General features: G+C 36.6%; 4 protein-coding genes across 7 annotated transcripts; 2 read left to right on the plus strand and 2 right to left on the minus strand.

Annotated features, from left to right (window-relative positions):
* Positions 1-9,967: 9,967 nt before the first annotated feature.
* On the plus strand, positions 9,968-12,139 carry LOC121768058 (probable leucine-rich repeat receptor-like protein kinase At1g35710). Its single transcript, XM_042164400.1, has one exon. The coding sequence runs from the start codon at positions 10,205-10,207 to the stop codon at positions 11,978-11,980; it is 1,776 nt and encodes a 591-aa protein (XP_042020334.1). The 5' UTR covers positions 9,968-10,204; the 3' UTR covers positions 11,981-12,139.
* A 295-nt stretch (positions 12,140-12,434) lies between these two features.
* On the minus strand, positions 12,435-13,842 carry LOC121766705 (high mobility group B protein 1-like). The gene is made up of 5 exons (XM_042162970.1): positions 13,829-13,842; positions 12,938-12,995; positions 12,759-12,844; positions 12,645-12,714; positions 12,435-12,566 (listed from the first exon to the last, which is right to left on the minus strand). Exons 1-5 carry the CDS (start codon positions 13,840-13,842, stop codon positions 12,435-12,437), a joined length of 360 nt encoding a protein of 119 aa, XP_042018904.1.
* Positions 13,843-14,218: 376 nt separating this feature from the next.
* Positions 14,219-15,026, plus strand: LOC121767263. Its single transcript, XM_042163501.1, has one exon. It carries the CDS (start codon positions 14,377-14,379, stop codon positions 14,872-14,874), a length of 498 nt encoding a protein of 165 aa, XP_042019435.1. The 5' UTR covers positions 14,219-14,376; the 3' UTR covers positions 14,875-15,026.
* Positions 14,660-18,603, minus strand: LOC121767262 (tRNase Z TRZ2, chloroplastic-like). Of its 4 annotated transcripts, none has more exons than XM_042163498.1 (9): positions 18,112-18,603; positions 17,270-17,432; positions 17,125-17,195; positions 16,516-16,611; positions 16,312-16,425; positions 15,802-15,870; positions 15,583-15,657; positions 15,121-15,224; positions 14,660-14,800 (listed from the first exon to the last, which is right to left on the minus strand). In XM_042163498.1, the coding sequence occupies exons 1-8, from the start codon at positions 18,577-18,579 to the stop codon at positions 15,135-15,137; spliced, it is 1,146 nt and encodes a 381-aa protein (XP_042019432.1). In that variant the 5' UTR covers positions 18,580-18,603; the 3' UTR covers positions 14,660-14,800; positions 15,121-15,134. The 4 variants fall into 4 exon arrangements, with proteins under 4 accessions (XP_042019432.1, XP_042019431.1, XP_042019430.1 ...); XM_042163497.1 differs by having other exon boundaries at positions 14,661-14,800; positions 15,110-15,224; XM_042163496.1 differs by lacking the exon at positions 14,660-14,800 and having other exon boundaries at positions 14,995-15,224.
* Positions 18,604-18,689: the final 86 nt, after the last annotated feature.

The raw sequence follows: 18,689 nt of genomic DNA on the forward strand, positions 1-18,689 counted from the left end.
GGATGTTATCGATAGTATGAGGCGCGATTTGGGGATGTCACCCTTGCCCGGGAGTGACGCCGGTACTGATACCGGGGACGAGGAGGAGTGAGGCAGGGGTCGCGTTGTCGAAGCTTTGGGTTGTAATTTTTTTTAACTATGTTTTTTTTCTTTTAAATAATTATGTATATTTTTTTTACTATTTAAATAAAATCGTTGCATTTTCCCCGTATTCTTGTCGAAATTTTAATTCCGGAAATTACATATTTGTGAATTTTTATTATTATGGATGCCCTTGGGGATGTCCGCAATTGTGCAGTGTGATCCCCTTATGACGTAGCAGTGCAGTGGGAGATCCTTATGACGTGGCAGAAGATGTTTTTAGGAAATCCGTCGGGACATCCGCACCATGGATGCTCTTAGAAGTTCACAAAATTGAGATTTCATCGTCTAGATTAATTAAAAGTCTACGTCACCATATCTATAAATAGCGACCGTATTCATGGCTCCGTACATTTTATAAAAGCAGTCTAAGCAGATGCTCTTATTCATCTATTGATATCCGTTGATCTTGTTTCTTATTTATAGTATATTTCAATTATAAAATTATTTAATCTACTTAAAAATATTATTTTTATTAAAATTAAAGAATATGACTGAAATAGTAGAAAATTACATAATTTAAATTTTAAAACTATATAATTAAAAAAATAGAACCAACTAAAAATTATACATCCAACTTTTCCTAGATATTTTTGATAAATTTGCAGTGAATGTCCAATTGTTCATCGTTCATATGCGATGTGTATTTGTTGTACACTATGAAAAATAAATTATAAAATGCTTCCATGTTCAATGTATCAAGTAATGTCTGAACATCGTCAGTATCTGCTTTTGTTGCGTTGCTCGACGTCACCTGTCACCGTCTTCACTCTTCACGCAGATGATGCTTTCTCAACTCCAAGTCCACACCCATGCACCCAACTCCGTCATTGCTTGAAAAGTCAAAACATGACCTAGAGCCCATTTCCACACCTCTTGTAAAGTATTGGTCGTCGGAGGTAAGCTTTGTGTTTTGGTTTTGGCCGAATTTCACCGCCCATCCACTTTTTGAATAGTGAACCTTCTTCCAAGTCTTGACATGCTTGAAAGGCTTGAAGTTATTGTCTGGATGAATGGGCATTGCCTCTCGGGAATATCCACACTGCGTAAGTCGGTCCTCTATTCTTTCTCGCAGTTGTTATAGATGGTGCATAATATTTGAATTTCCGAGTGCTTTAATTGAAATACGATCAAATCATCTTATGTGTGCACTCTAGGGTGTCTTCTAAGTGTACAAAGTTGTACTCAGTACTAGCAATACTATGTATAAAAAAGCTTTCTCCTTTTGTGGGTTTCCGATGATTGAATTCGACTACTATCTATACATTTAACCTAGACATAGACATAGACATAGACATAGACATAGACAAACCGCAAGCTCTACTAACTATGCATTTAACTTAGACACATATGAATCCGAGCCATTAAATTATTTTATCAAGATTGCATATGTAAGGGACCTTCAATGGCTCATAGTAATTAGATATATATTTGAAATGTCGTGTTATATTTCGACATGTAGATCCTCCAAATTTAGTCCATGTACTCGATTGACGATCAACACATAAGAAGGACTATACCATACTCTCCACACTACAAAAGAGTTTTTAGTCTTTGTTAGTTAGTTTAGAGTTATTGGTACTCTTTATTATTGTAAATTTATACTTGTATTTATATAGGAGTAATTTATTACTTAAATTTTGTAATACCATGTAAATATTACTACTACATTTTAAAATTAATGTCAATGCAAATATTCTTTATTTTATTTATTAATTAATTAAAAATAAAAAATCAGAAACCAACCATTTTGAAATGAAATCGATAAAAACTGGTGAAAGACTGTCGGGTCACCAACTTTGAACTCGAACCACAAGTTTTGGTTCAAAATCAGAACCCTTAAACCTTGCCGGGCCGGTTGTGGTTACAACTTTCGTGGAATTGAAACTGCCTATTCAAAGTCAGAGGATAATACTAGAGTTGATACTAACATAAATTTACATGAAATAGTGATTTTTTTTTTGTTTTCAAAATGAATGAAGCCTTGAGTGGGCCTGATTGCTTATTGGTTTCAATGATGAGTGCTTAGTGTACTAAAGACGTTTGTAAGCGGGCTAGCCCATCAAACCCTGTTCGAACGAAGAAGATGAGAAAATAAACATTATGTTTAATAGGGAGTAATATATTAATGTTTGATTTATTAATTTATCCTAAACCTGTTTTATATTTATGGTCATAGTCATCATTTATTGATGTTTTCCTTCCCTAACACTAGTTTTTATTGGGCTATAACAACAGCCATATTTAGCCTAAACCCAATAACTTTTTTCCCACTTCCGCAAATTTGTTGTTTTCAAGGATTTAATGTACATTTCGCAATGATCATCTTTCTTTAATTGTTATGTTAAATAAATTATTATCTTTCTTTAATTGTTATGTTAAATTTATTTACCGAAATTGTTGAAGAAAACCTAAACATATTCCGTATTCCACACGGACCAAAACCTTATCATCAAATTGAAAAACAAATTAATGAAATTTTACCTCAAAGTAATAAGAAAAAAATTCAGTTAATCAAGCCAACACACTTAAGTATATGAGTCCAACATGTAGAGTTGCGGTTATTATGTGTTTATGATGAAATGAGACTCATTTTTATATATAAACGTGAATTGTCTTGATTGAGAAAATACAACCTATATTTTCTTACATGAATGTAGTTGTAAAACCGAAAGTATAATGTTGGAGTAAAAAAAAGTTATAATCCTTGTTGGAGTAGGAAAGTTATAAGTATGAAAGAAGTTTAATCTAAAAGTAGCCTGAATCCGAATGAATTAACTCGAAATTAAGCGGGTAGACCTGATTGACATCCATAGACGAGGAGTACTAGTATTAGTATAGTTCTATGTACTTCGCCGAAGGGCATTTTGGGTAAATTCAACATGGTCAGAGCAATTTAAGCAAATTAAATTTCTTGAGGCCCATATTCTTATTTCTATGGGCCAAGCGTTTAATGATATATGGGCTCCAACGGTATATACGGTACTTCACTGTACCTACTCTTTTTAATTAGATATATATTTGAAATTGATGGTGTAGTATTTATATAAGAATATTTCGCCAATGCTCCGACTAAACCTTCAATTTAAATTTTATATACCTCATTTACACATTTTAGTAAAGTTAGTAAAATTTATTAAATTTTCATACATGTTATAGTTCAAACTAGAAGTAAGTTTCCACTCGTAGTTATTTTTCGAAAGCTTTTCTTTGTATGCTAGATTTCCATTCAAACCTTTACAACATTTAAATTATTATTAATGCATAGCAGTATTTTATAAAATGATATTAATGTGTAGTAAAGAATAGGGAGGCCAAGTTGATATTTATGCAAATCAGAAGGACAAACATTAAATGGATCTCAAATAAATAAATACTATCCATACATGTCAATGGCTATCTACTTTATACTCCTGGACCTAAAAAAGCTTTTCATATACTACTATTGAATAAATCCATTGATTCATATTATAAACATCCATTACATAATGTCCTTATCATTAAAAAAAGGTGGTTCATTTAAAATCATAACGTTATTGTGACTTTTAAATTTTAGTGTGTTTCTTCATAAACTAACCATATGTTTTTATTTCAAGTGGGCAAAACAGAGACACCACTAAATAGAGTGTTCTTTCAACCAAAAATCTTTAATAGGAAATCTTTAATTTTTACATTACCATATTGCAGTGTTATTTATTATATATTGCAGTCTTACCACGTCAGCAATATCTAATACATTAGACTGCAATCCGTGTTCTGTTCACGAAATTTAATCCTAGGCGTCCATAAATGAGATCTAATGGACTATATTGGTGGTATGGTGTTACCTTATCTATGGTGGCACCATAGTACTCCCCGGAGTATATATTATGCACACTCGACGATGATTAAAATTCCAAATCTATTTGAAAAGTGGTAAAAACATGGAGTAAGAACTAAGAAGAATGGGTTAATGAATTCCATCATCGGTCATCTACAATTTCCACAGCCGTGATTGAAGCCATGAATTTCGCTTTACTAACCTTATTTCTACGTAAATAGTACAATCTCATACTCAAAAATCAAATGCTATATGTCTACATATATATGTGAAATATTCGAAATATTCTCTCCATCCTAATTAATTGTAGGAGTACTTGTTTTTTAGGATATCCGAAATATATTTCATTGTTTTATAAAAATAATATTTCCGTTGACCCTAAAAAATAGATAACATTTGAAATGACACGGTTTTAAGAGCATCCGCAGCGGTGAGTGGACACTCGTCCGTCCGTCCGCTGGTGCGGTGCTGCTCGATGCATCGATCACGTCCGTGCCAGCGAGCAGCTGACATGGCGCGTTCTGATTGGTCAACGGCATTTCCGTTGGAAATTATTTTTTTTAATCGAAAATAATAGCAAAAAATAAAAAAAAAATCAGATTCCCAAAAATATGACCTTTTTTTACGGTTTTTCTTGATTTTTTTTTAATTCCCAAAATCATCTATAAATACACACATTTATCATCCATTTTTCACATCAAATCATCTCCCATTAATCTCTCATTCATATTTTTTCATACAACTTATCTACAACTTCCTATCCAAGCCCCTTGGCCTAGCGGTAAAGGGTGTTGGATACCGCGTCCATCCTGGAGGTCTCGAGTTCGAACCCTGGGTGGCGTAATTTGTCTTTCCTCCTTGTTATAGGAGTTGATTTGTAATTTCCTCCTTCATATACATGATATAAATATATGAAGTTAATTTTTTTTTTTAAAAAAAAAAAAAAAAAAAAAAAAAACTTATCTACAACTTCCTCTCTCACTCAAACCCTCTCAAATGGATTTCACCAATCTCATTGTGGAAGCAGAGCGCGAAGAACAAGAATACTATGAACAATATCGTGCTCTATGAAGCCTATGTCACCGCGAATACCCCCGCCCCTCCTCCTCGACCAACTAGATCAACTCGCCGCTACATCCATCGTGACCGGGAGGGAGCCAACGAAAGGCTCGTTGCTGACTATTTTTCCGACCAACCGTGGTTTTCGGAAGATTACTTTCGGCGCCGTTTTCGCATGTCAAAACGCTTGTTTATGCGTATTGTCAACCCATTATCCGCCCGTGTTGAATACTTTCAAACAAGATAGACGCAACCGGTCGGCAAAGTCTCTCGGCGTTGCATAAGTGTACGTGTGCCATCCGACAACTTGCTACTGGGCAAACGGCTGACCTCTTCGACGAGTATTTGCATGTCGGTGAGTCAACTGGAATCCTTTGCCTTAAAAATTTTTGCGACGGCGTTCGTTCAACTTTCGGTGAGGAATTCCTTCGGGCACCCACCACCGATGATTGCCAACGGTTGCTTCGTCTTCACGAAACAGTCTATGGTTTTTCCGGTATGCTTGGCAGCATTGACTGCATGCATTGGAGGTAGAAGAATTACCCGAGTGCTTGGAGGGGGCAACACTTAAGCGGCCACAAAGGCGGCGGCCCAACACTTATCCTTGAAGTGGTCGCCGACTACCGCCTATGGATTTGGCATGCATATTTTGGTATTGCCGGATCCAACAACGACTTGAACGTGTTCTATTCTTCACCACTCTTCAATGATGTTTTGAATGGTGTAGCACCGATGATCGACTTCACTGTCAACGGAAATGCATACCACATGGGTTACTCGCCGATGGTATCTACCCAAGGTGGTCGACTTTCGTGAAGACGCCCAGCAACCCGCAAGACCTGAGACGGGTTCTTTTTGCGCAGCGTCAAGAGTCCGCTCGGAAAGACGTCGAAAGAGCTTTTGGGGTCCTTCAAGCCCGATTCAACATTGTGAAGGCCCCGTCTCCGCTGTGGTATGTGAAAAATATCGCCGACATCATGTACACGCGTATTATCTTGCACAACATGATTATAGCTGACGAAGGACCGATGGCGGCTAGCTTTTACGACGAGGATGAAGCTTGAAGCTCAACCGCGAGGTCTCCCCCTCGCCGAGGTGTGCATACGACGGTAGGCGAGAGGATCGAAACAAGGAACACAATGCACGAGACCCGAGCCCACATTGAGCTACAAGAAGACCTAATTAAACACATTTTGGCGAAATTCGGCCAAGAGTAGTGGTTTTTTTAATTTTATGAATTTAATTATGTAATTTTAAATTTTTAGGATTTTAATTATGTACTTTTTAATTATGTAATTTTTTATTTTTTTTGTAATTTGTAATAGTATTCCGGATATTTTTAATGCATTTTTATTTTGTGGAAATGTTTTTATTTAAATTGAATAATAGAATGGTGGGACCACATCCGTGCTCGTTGGCAAGAGCACGGATGGGGATGCTCTAATGTACAATTGGTAAAGTAAGAGAGTGATAGAGAAAAAGTGATTTGAGTATTGTTATTAGAGAGTATACACACCTCAAAAAGTTTCCTCAAAATAGAATTGGTCTATCTTTAAGGGACATCCCAAAATAACAAATACTACCTCCAACCTATTCAAGATGTCCACATTTTTTAGTAACACGAGATTTTAGAAGGAATTGTTAAATAGAGTAAGTAGAAAGAAAAAATTAGTTGAATATTTTATGAGGAGAGAGGAGAGAATGATTTATTTCCAAATATAGAAAGTCGACATCTTGAATAAGACAACCTCAAAAGAAATTGTGAGCATTTTGAATGAGATAGAGAGGGAGTATGATTTATTTTTAAGAGATAATGGAATACAATATTTATCTAATTCTTTGATTGAAAATTTCAAATTAATTGATCATCAAAATAAAGTACTACTGCTACTTAGTAGCATTAGGTATTGTACAATTCTAGTCCCAATGATTTTTCTCAATCCTTGTGGAAATCGCAATCAACCCATTTATTGGGACAAAGGGAGTATCATCATATATTATTCATTATGCCTTAATTTTGTACTCCTATCAATTAACACAACATTTTTTCCCTTATGAAAAGTCATTATTTTATTATGACATTCGTCAAAGAGTAGTTGAGAGTGGGTAAACGACAGCGTTACATAATGGAATCCACTGTGTTTGCAATTTTTTGAATAAAGAAAGATAGAAAACTAAGACATACAATAATGAGTAGGAAAACCAAAATTGATCAATCTTGAGAGAAGGATCGCCACTTTTCTTCTCTCTTTAAGGGTTCGGAAATATTGGTGGTTGAAGTAGGCTCATGAGTCATTACCTCCACACCTTTTTTTTTTGTCTCAAATTTCTCTATGTAAAAAAATTTGTTCATTTAAACACACTCAGATAAATTCGTTATTGCAAGTGTTGTACACATTTAATACACGGCTGACATAAAAATTGATATTGAAGCATCACATAGCATTATTTGGATTGGTCCATGTCTTATTATTGCCTTAATTCCAATATGCAAAAGTGTTGTCTTGGCGGCAAGTAGCACTATTGTGAATCAAATAATATATTTTTAGTTACAAACTTATTAGTACTATCTTTTATCTTTGTATAATGAATAAATAGTGACCCATGTAACCACTTGCAGATGTGCTCCCAATATAATCTTTTATTTATTCTTAACTAAGTAAGAAACTTTAACATGTGCCATTTTTTATTAGGAATATTCTTCTATAGTGCGATAAAAAAAAGTTGTCAAGGAAAAGTAGTGAATTCCATAAGGCATAATCTTAAATTAGAGACTATAATTAATATAGTCATAAAGAAACAAGTTTTGATGATTGCCAACTATGAAACATTCATATAAAATTTGGTACTTGCATATATGAGTTGGAGTAGGGCCACTATTTAACTCAAGGCAATTTCCTTCGAAATCTCAGTTTTGGGAAGAATCTTGCATTATTCTCTTCTTTATCTTCATATCTTAGCTTTGGACCCCATAATTAACTACTACTAGTATTGATTTGTGTTTTGATTAGCTTTTGTTAAAGCTTAGATATTAGTTTCAAAAGGAGAATCATATGTTTCTCAACGTTCCATCGTGACAGAGGGGGGGCTTTTGGCATATGCCACACCTTAATTGTTACCAACGGCATCATAGCCGGGGAAATGTATCATTGATCCGACCACGAGCACGAACCGCGCCAGCATCACCTTAGGACTAAGATTTTCAAGTTCGATCGGTGTCGCATGGTAACATAAACATTGTATAATGCATTAGGACTAAGAATTACTCAAATCAATTTAGTTGTATAATGCATTAGGACTAAAAATGACAAGATTTTGATTTAGAGAACAAAATAAAGAGAAAAAAAAATGATGGTCAAATTTTGAAACTCCAAATTGTGTTAGTTATTTATCGCATCTGTACCCTAAAGCGAAAATTATGGACATGCCATTGCTAATGCATTAGGACTAAGAATGACAAATCAATTTATATGAAAACTAATCTCTATCACTAAGTGTTGTTTAAACCATTTCCAATCATACACCAAATCTCATTTTTTGTGTAGAAAACTTCTTTAATCATATTGCGAACCAAAACCTATTTTTCTACTATTTTCGTATGGAACAATACTAAATATGGTTGTGTACTGGAGATACTGCAAAATATTTGTGAGACATATACTCAAAAATGGTGTAAAATTTAATTTTGGTGTAAATGATTGAAGTAAATTACTTTTTGGTACATATACTTAAAAATGGATTTGATTTGATGTAAATAGTTGGAGATAGAACTAATGAAATCATTATAAGTTCAGAATGGACTCAACTCAGTTACTCAACATAATTAAACTTCAAAACATGCATATTCAGTTTATTACGAATTAAACAAACTCAAATACCATTCTTTATGATCCATTATTTTTTCACGTAAGAGATTGTCATAATATTTATTTAAGTTAGTAGTACGAATTATTCTTAAGTTATAACCCAAATTATTTACCGACACTCCTAATTATACAAGCCAATGCAAAGATGCATATTAAGCTTTTCGAATTGAAATTTGATCATCCTATCTAAAATATTCATACTACGAGTGTTTGTAAGTTTGAATAAATAAACGTGATTCCTAAAATTAAGGTAACTCACCGCTAATCATTTACCAGTTCCTGTAAAGTGCAATAACTGAAAAAAGATATAATATTCCAAGCATGCCTATATTTTTTCTATTTAATCACCAAAGTTCAAAATTCAATCAAATTTGCCAAGTTTGAAAGTTTCATAAAATTTGGCCACGCCACAACTTTTCCATCCAAAAAAGCAGCGTAACGTCGCTCTAAAATACTGAATTGGTATAAACTACGTAATTAACAACAAAAAATTAGTCACCAATATAATTAAATTTGAATATTGGGTACTAAAACAATTAGGTATTTCCCACTCTTAAATGAGTAAGAAAAAAAATCGCCCTATCCAATCTTCTTGCTAAAATGAAGAAGCGACCAAATATCGCAGTAGCATATAAATAAAACTAGTAAAAAATTCGTGAAACTCAACCACTTGTTTTCGTTTTTATTGGGTTAACTCATGCTTTCATTCACAATAAACACTAAATATTTTTTAATCTTAATTTATTTTTGTTCAAATAATTTTTGTGGAAGTAGGGACCAAAATCCAATTTGTAATTAAGGGGTGAAAACAAGAGTTCGTTATGGATAAGAGATTCAACAGTTTAAAAGGGAGAAAAATAGAGGCGATGTAGTTGAATTATGTGGGGAAAAAGTTGAGAGTTAGAAAATTTGAATGGTAGTGCGCTCCAACGTTCCAAATCAGTTGAGGATACTCGTGAACAACTCGCTCGCTCTACTGCAAAATCCAAACGGTCAGAAATTTTACATGTGATTTACTTCAATTTCACAATTTTTACCAATTTCTAGTTTTTTCACTGCCCACTATAAAAATAGGCGACAATGGGGTGTTTTTTCAGACCACATCATTCATTTCATATTCCCACTGTCTTGCACAATCATTATACATACAAACTTAACACATACAAAAAAACCTCCCATGCCTCCTTTCCCAACAGCTTTTTCTTAGTACACTTTTTTTTTCTTGTAGTAATATACACTACAAAAAAAAAGATACTATAACTTAGATCATTTTCTTGAATCTTGCAGCTTTTAATTACATTTGTACCATTTCAAGAAAATGCAGTTAGTGATGTGGGCTGTGTTGGTGATGATGCTGGCATTCTTGAATTCAGCTTCTTCACAATCAGAATTCCCAGCTTGCTCACCTGCTGACAGAGCTGCTCTTCTTGGATTCAAGGCCGCCATTGTCAAGGACACCACCGGCTTCCTGTCCACGTGGACGGGGGGCGACTGCTGCAGCGGCGGCTGGGAGGGCGTGGAGTGCACCGAGGGAGGGAGAGTCAACAGGCTGATGCTGCAGAACCCTGATGCAGATGGTGGTGTGTTAATGAAGGGAGTTCTCTCTCCTTCTCTCGGTAGCTTGCGTTTCTTGGAGATATTGATGATCACCGGCATGAGGCGGATCGCAGGGAGGATTCCTGAGAGCTTCTCGAATCTCACACGCCTTACTCAGCTGGTTCTTGATGACAACTCACTGCAAGGAAGCATTCCCTCCAGCTTGGGCAAGTTGAGGAATCTTCAGACAGTTTCCTTGAGTGGGAACCGTTTTAACGGCCAGATTCCACCTGCATTTGGGAATTTGAGGAATCTCCTGCAGCTGAATCTGGCCAAGAATCTGCTGACTGGCCCTGTTCCTCATGCTGTTGGGAGTCTCAAAAGCTTGCAGTCTCTTGATCTCAGCTTCAACATGTTGTCTGGATCCATACCGGATTTTCTTGGACAGCTGCAGAATTTGACATATCTTGTGCTTACAAGGAACCATTTTACTGGGCAGATACCGATCTCTTTGTGCAGTTTAGCCCAACTATCTGAGCTGTCACTTGATCAGAATCACCTGGTTGGAAGGATTCCTGCACAAATTAAGAATCTGAAATCAGTTTCTGTATTGAGATTGGGCTCTAACAAGCTCACTGGTCAGATCCCAGAATCCATTTCTGAGCTGCACAGCTTGTGGAACCTCAACTTGTCAAGGAATCTGCTGACTAACCCTTTTCCTGATGGAGCATTTGCAAAGGGGCTTCCTTCGATTCTGGCTATCGATCTTTCTTATAACAATCTTGATTTAGGAGCTGTTCCTACTTGGATCAGAAACAGGCAGCTCTCTGATGTCCATCTAGCAGGCTGTAAGCTGAAAGGCGCGCTGCCAAACTTCACCAAGCCGGACTCCTTGGCCACGTTGGACCTATCCGACAACTATTTTACCAGTGGCATCTCGAGTTTCTTGGCAAACATGGCAAGTTTGCAGGCTGCGAAGATCTCCAACAACTTGATCAAGGCTGATGTCTCCACAATTAGGTTGCCTGACCAGATTTCAGCTCTTGATCTCCATTCAAACCACCTCTTTGGCTCTCTTTCGAGGATACTGAGCAACACAACGAGCAGATTTATGGAGGTGGTGGATGTTTCCAACAATCAAATATCTGGAAGCATCCCTGAATTGGTTGAGGGGTTGAACTTGAAGGTGCTGAACCTGGCTAGCAACAAGTTATCAGGCCATATTCCCAATTCAGTGTCAAACCTTGCGAAGCTGGAAAAAATCGACATTTCAAGAAACCAGATAACAGGCACCATCCCAGCTAGTCTGGGGTCATTGGTGAAGCTGCATTGGCTGGATTTGTCAATCAACGGGCTCACTGGAAGAATCCCTGACAGTTTGCTGGGAATCGAGGCACTGAGGCATGCAAGCTTCAGGGCAAACAGATTGTGTGGGAAGATCCCACAAGGAAGGCCATTGAACATATTCCCAGCAGTAGCATATGCTCACAACTTGTGCTTGTGTGGCAAACCCTTGCCACCCTGCAAAGGTAAAAAGAAGAGAACAATGGGCCAGTGATATGCTGACTCTCTATGCTCATAATCCCATATGAGCAAAAGTTTGATTATCTTTTTATTCATTCGTGAGTTTAGGGTACACATTTTTCAGGATTCTTAGCATGTAGCGACACTTTGCCTATCTGAATTCTTGCAGTGATTTACCATATTCTTAGTTCAAGGACTCGAGCTCAAAGTTAATCCAGCATTCACATTAACACCCTTTCTGAATATGAAGTTCAAATTATGACACTTTACCAAACATTTGAAAATATTACCAAAAAGGAACACAAAATACAGTTACATGGGATAAACACCAAATGCATCATTTTCCTTCCCATAATTTCCTCAAAACATTTAGTAGTAGTAAACTAGTAACGGTTGAGTTATACAAGAAGTTTGAAAAAAACTTAGCATCGATAATGCCTAAAAACTTATCCTAATTTCCTAAATTCAGCATTCAAAGCCCTGGTGGACTATTCATCATCTTCTATTTCTTCCTCTTTGACATCTTCCTCAGTTATATCATCTTTTTCCACCTTAATCTCTTTCTCATATGAATCATTTGACTCATCCTTGGCCTCATTTTCAGTTGAATCACTATCATCCTATACACACACAAAAACCCTCAATAACAATGGCAAACCATAGAGACAAACACATAAAAACATAAGATAGGAACATACTTGCTCATTTTCAGCCTCTGATGCCTTTTGATACTCTGCTTTAAGCTCTATCAGTATATACCTTCTTCTCCTATAATTATCAAGTACAAAACACAAGTCAATAGAGAACCTCACACTAGTTCACCACAACTGACACTAATAAAATTCTTACTTACATCATCACTCAGCGCTTTCCACTTCTCACCACCCTCCTTTGCAACCTAAACAAACATAACAAACAAATTCTTATGGAACTCAAACAAGAAAATGCAGAATCACAATTCTCAAACGGTTTACACACACTACAGCAGTACCGTGGCAACCTTCTTGTAGTCAGGATTAGCTTCCTTGAATGATTTCCTGAAGTCATCCCTGCAAATAATTCAAATACTATGAACAACAACAGAAGACAGCCCCATACTCTCACAAAACAGATTAAAGGCACATGGCCAGTGCTTACATGAACAACAAGAACGCAATGGGAGGACGCTTCTTTCTATTTGGATTTTCGGCCTTCTTTGCATTTGGATTTATATAGAAGATGGCGGGAAGGGAAGGCTGCAGAATGTGTTTGGTTTTTCAGTTTTAGAAATGGCGCCAAAGTTCGGTGCCCAAAACTGGAAAATGCAATGTTGATCGTTGGTGTCACCCTAAAATAATTTAATGCAATTTTTGTCACTTTATAAAATATCATATATTATTAGCAACCTATAGTATGATCCCCAATTCCCCACACAGAAACAAAAGCATAAGGAGTACTACTCATTTTTACAACCTTTTAAAATTATATCCCTCAATTTTCATCAATGAAATCACATCGATTGGTTGAATGATACTCCTAATATTGGGCAAAAACTTTGTTATAATCACAAAAAACTAAATAAAGAGTCAAGAGAAAAATGACCAATTATATTAATCGTCGTGTTCTTTTTCCCCCGACAGCTAACCCTGTCTTTTATCCTAGTGTTAGTGAGTACAGAGCAATAGTAACATTTTTAAAAACTGACAAAATTCAGAAAGTGCAAAATTTCAAAAAGTAAAAGTTGCAAATGGAACACGAACATAGGTAAGCTAGTAGAAATAAAAAAAAATGTTTAGAAGAAAGCATAAGAAAGAGTAAATTCTAATGGTCCCCTCTGTAATTGTTGGACAAGAATACCCCTGCACATCAACATACCCTTTTTTAGCTTGTTCAAATTGCAAACCATCCAAGAATCATAACGGGAGAAACTTGCTTCAAATGGACGTTAGTTGAGTCAATAACTTTGGGCCTTAATCATTCTTTCCCCAAAGAATGACCACCGGATCTGAACCTCCTGTTAGTAATGAGATACAACCATGCTGGAAAGAGGGGAACCTAATTAACAGTCTTAATCCTAAATATTATTTGGATTGTGGTTTAATAGGTTTTAGAGATAATATATGTTACATTCTATCATTACAAATTAACAATATCTCATTCTAAATATTCAGATTTTGAGCTAACTGGCTAAAACTAAATACTATACTGAATAAATGTGTGTATTATACCAGTATATAATTTATTTTATTTAGTTATATTATCAGAGTAATAATTATATTCGGATGGCAGATTCTTCAGACTGGGACACTGCTTCGTAAAGCTGAGAAATTAGAGCCGTGAATTAAAAATAAATAAAAATCAGTAGCTAAAATTAAAAGCTTTGGCATTTTAATCAAATCCGAATCAACATTTCAACAGCCATACAGAGTCGATCAGATTCACCGCCGCGGAATGAGCAATTTGGGGAAGAAAGCGACCGACGACGATGACGTCGAGCAGCTACTGCGACAGGCCCACGACGATGTGCTTCTCAAACTCAGCGTCAACTCCCACACGGCGCGCGGCTCAGCCGCCGCCGCCATCGACCCAGATCTCGACCGCCGTTTCCAGGCCCTCAAGAAACCCCAAAAGCTCACAAATAATCGCGACGATTCTCTGAATAAAACCGCCACCGACCGCAGCAAAGCCGCCAGTGCAGTAGCGGAGGACGACGACCTGTATTCCAGATTCGCAGCCCTCAAGACCTCACTTCCGTCAAACAGCAGCAATTTTACAAGGAACGATGTGGTAGAAGAGCAAGAGGATGATGAAGATGAAGTTGAGAAGCTGATCAGGTGGGCAACTGATGCTGCAAGGCTCGATCCTTCTCCTCCATCTGAAGATGATGATGAAGACGACAGCGATGAAGATGAAGGAGCGAGCAGAGGTAAAAAGGGCAAAAGAAAATGATCAAGTACAGGAATTCTTGCCATTGATATGGTTTTTACAATTTGTGACTAAAGGTACTCTTTTACCAATGATGATCTATTTCCCTTTGTAAGAAGAGACACATTATAGTTTCCATCTGAATAATCACATACTACATTGCAAGTTTATTAATATTACTATGAGCAAAATCATGTCCGATTTGCATACAAACTCATTGTATCATTGTATATATCCTAGTCTACAACAAGTGTAATACCATTAGCTTACAAGAATGGCAGCAACTAAGCGTGCATTGATTTGAATCCCTCTGTTAGACTCATCACTTTAGCTGACACCTTCGACTGCAATTTAGACACAGCTTGCCGGATGTCCTGTAAAAACCAAGAGTGCATGAGCATTTTGAAGAGGATAAGTTTTACTAATGTATAAAGACGTCTTCCCTGTGTTATTCATCTCAGTTTTACTAGTACATTACTGTGGCATTTGATCTGATCCTCATAGATTAACATACCCAAGCATCCGTAAAACCTATATAATTCACGACAGAAGGGGCGGGCTACTTTACAATTCTGTTTTTCTTGGTATCCATGGTAATGGAACAAAAGGGAAAAACTCAGGTGTTTGGCAAAATCATAATGTTCTAAACAGTTCCTGGGAACGTAGTGCAAAACATCAACTCAAAAGAGTAATGCCAGTATAGCAAAGAAGCAGTTTAATTAAGTTATCTACCTCTAGATGGTAGCGAGATGAGAAATGAGTAAGCACTACGGTTTTGTTCCGAATCCATTGTGCATTTTCCATGATCTGTATGTCAAGAATCAAACAACTAAGAAGTTGCCAACCTACAAAAGGTCAGCCTGATTCCCAGAGAAGAGTCCAGGCAACTGGGATAAATAAACATAGCTTGTAACGGAGCTCAGTATTTAAAACTTGAAATAATTTCAATACCTCATCAATATGAGTATGGCCGTGCTCTCGTGCATGCTCAGCGCTGACACTTTCATCCAGAAATGTAGCCTGTCAACAGAGAAAAGTTAAAACCTGTGAGAACCTGAATCTCGAAATTCAAGCTTGGCCAGAACACGTGATGACGTTGTAATTTTTCAAAGTCAACCAAAATAACAGTAGCATAATGGAGGAAGGAATTATTAAGTAAAGATCAAAAGATAAACAAAAGAAACTACTAAAATCGTCTTAAGACGCGCCACTAAGTTGCACACACCATTTGTTATAGGCATGTGGAGATTCAAATTCCTGAATGTCCTGTTTTTCTTTATTCTTTTCTTTTTTCTTCTTTCCGGTGTTCTTAGCCATAAAGTAACCAAGAGTATCCAAATTTCCAGGAAAATATACAGTAGTGTAGCACGCACGAATGCAGAGAACAAGAACTTCATCTACATTGGACGCAAAGTACAATCCAAATGGCAATTATCACAAATGCTGAAAGTAGATGATCACCTCAGTTATGAGAATCTTGGCCCGCAAGGCATCAGCACTGCGTGGATCAAGGTAAAAGTCTGATGTGGTATCTCCCGTGAAGGCCACCTCAGGGCACAATATAGTATCTGTGATCTGATAAATGAACAAGCGGCCATGGAATAAATTTCTGCCTTCAATTAAGTCGCATAGTAAAAAGATTTACAGTACTTCAGGACTACAAACCTCAACTCCAGACTTCTTAATTTTCTCAATTTGTTTTCCTTTTAAATGTGTGTACTGTTTTCTCAGTTTCTTCCTGACTGAGTAAATCACATAACCCTGCAAACATACAAAAGATTATAAAAATGCATCCCAATTCTATTGGGAGTGTGTTTACATGCAATGAAACCTGAATCACCATACACGGCAATAATTAATTTCAGCTTTGTGCAATTTATTACTGGCAAAATATTTCTATAAGTTCTTATGAAAGAACTTAGGGTAATTCAGGCCCTGATACCAGTGTTTGACCATTTATGGTAAACTCTACAGAAATTTAAGGAACGGAATAAATTAAAAATAGAAAGCAACTGTGTATTTACAATTTCACAGCATGATGGTGGCAAAATCAGTTAATCAGGTAATGAAATGAATTCACTCTAGGGAACTTAGGAACTAAGCCGTAGATATTTTTTGCAATAATTCATCTAGATATAAACAAAGTGCTAATGCACAGTATAAAAACGAGGCATGTTCAGTATAGCTGTAAAATGAATAGCTAAAGATTTGAAATATTCAACACTGTTAAATGTAAATGACAGGAACTCAAACTCAAGTTTATTGCAAGCACACCTGGCTGGTTATAACATGGTGCGTTCTGAATGGTCGTACAACAAGATCATTCCGCATTTCATATGTTTCCCCTAAGTAAATAATCAGCTTTTGTCAAAGAATTATATCTATAAATTGGCCAATAAAAGCATAGTAACTCATTTACCTACATCCAGAGGAACCAAATCAATATTTAGTTCCACCTGACCCATGTTTCTGTGAATGTTAATTAATTGTTCTACGTCTTCCATTATGCTTGGAGGAACAAAGACGGTAGGGGGCTTTAAGCTGTAAAGACCACGGGTTGCAATATACATCGGCAGCCCACCCTGTATCAACACAGACAAATTACAGATTTCAGAGACCACATAGCCACATACAGAAAAATAATGCAATAAAAAAGGAAACTACAAGAGGTCAGGAGGTTAACCTAATCTTGTATCACATTACCAAAATGCTTACATTTTGTTGCATAGAAGCAAGTCAATAAGATATGATTGATAGTTTTTAAGAATTCCCAATGAAAGTTGATGAAAGTGGCAAGAAACATTTCACTAAAGGGGCGTTTTCGTTTGAGTTTTCGTTTGAGGATTAGCTTAGATAGATTGGAGAAATCCTAATAATAAGGATAAAAACACTCAATCATCAATCCTATCAATCATGAAACGTAAAAGTCTCCAACTTTTTATGCATTTGACACAAGTAAATTGAATGTATGTATGTAGTAAACAGCATCATGAAATCACCATCAATCCAGTTCAATCTAAATAGAACTGCTGAAATACATATCGTAGAAATGCAAATCTGACTTTAATTCTACTTTGTACCCTAATAGTAGCAGCAACAATAAGCCCAACCAGAGTTTATTGTTTGGCATTATAAACAACCAAAATTGGGAAGTACTATATCCCTAACTAAGCATTAAAAATTATTCAATTCAAAGCAGAGAACCAAGTTTTATACTAGTTCAAAGGACGAAAAAACACAGAAAATAAAGAAGGCGTGTACAATGTGGTCGAGATGAGCATGTGTAATGAAGAGAAAATTCTGCTGCACAGCCTTGGCGGGGCACCTCCCGATATCGAAAGCCGTCTTCAATTCCGGCACAATAACGCAAGTTTCGTGGCCACCAATCGACAGCCCTTCGATCGAATATCCGTCTAAGTCAATGCTTTTTTTGTGGACCTCAGCCCTGGCCTTTCTGTACTCTTCTTCTTCTATTGCACGCCCAATTGCTGTCAAAAAACCTGAACCGCCGCCGCCGCTACTAACTCCGCTGCTCTGCACCGGCGCATTTACGGTTCGAGATTGGATTGGAAGGTGATGCCTGAGGGTTGGTGGTGGAAATTGGTGAAATTGATTGAAATTGAGCAAATTTGAGGTTGCTGGGTTTAGTGTCATCATTTGGTTTTTGGTTTTGAGAGGGAACGCAGACAGTGTTTTTGTTATCGGATTAACTGTTGAAGATAGTATCATCTTTCTTTATCTATTCATTTCTTCTTTTTATCACCGCTATTGTCTCACATTCAAGTAATAAAATCCACGTCAGATTCTAGAATTCGTTAATGAATAAAATCCACGTGATA

Source organism: Salvia splendens, chromosome 15, assembly GCF_004379255.2.
Source record: "Salvia splendens isolate huo1 chromosome 15, SspV2, whole genome shotgun sequence".
Classification (NCBI taxonomy): domain Eukaryota; kingdom Viridiplantae; phylum Streptophyta; class Magnoliopsida; order Lamiales; family Lamiaceae; genus Salvia; species Salvia splendens.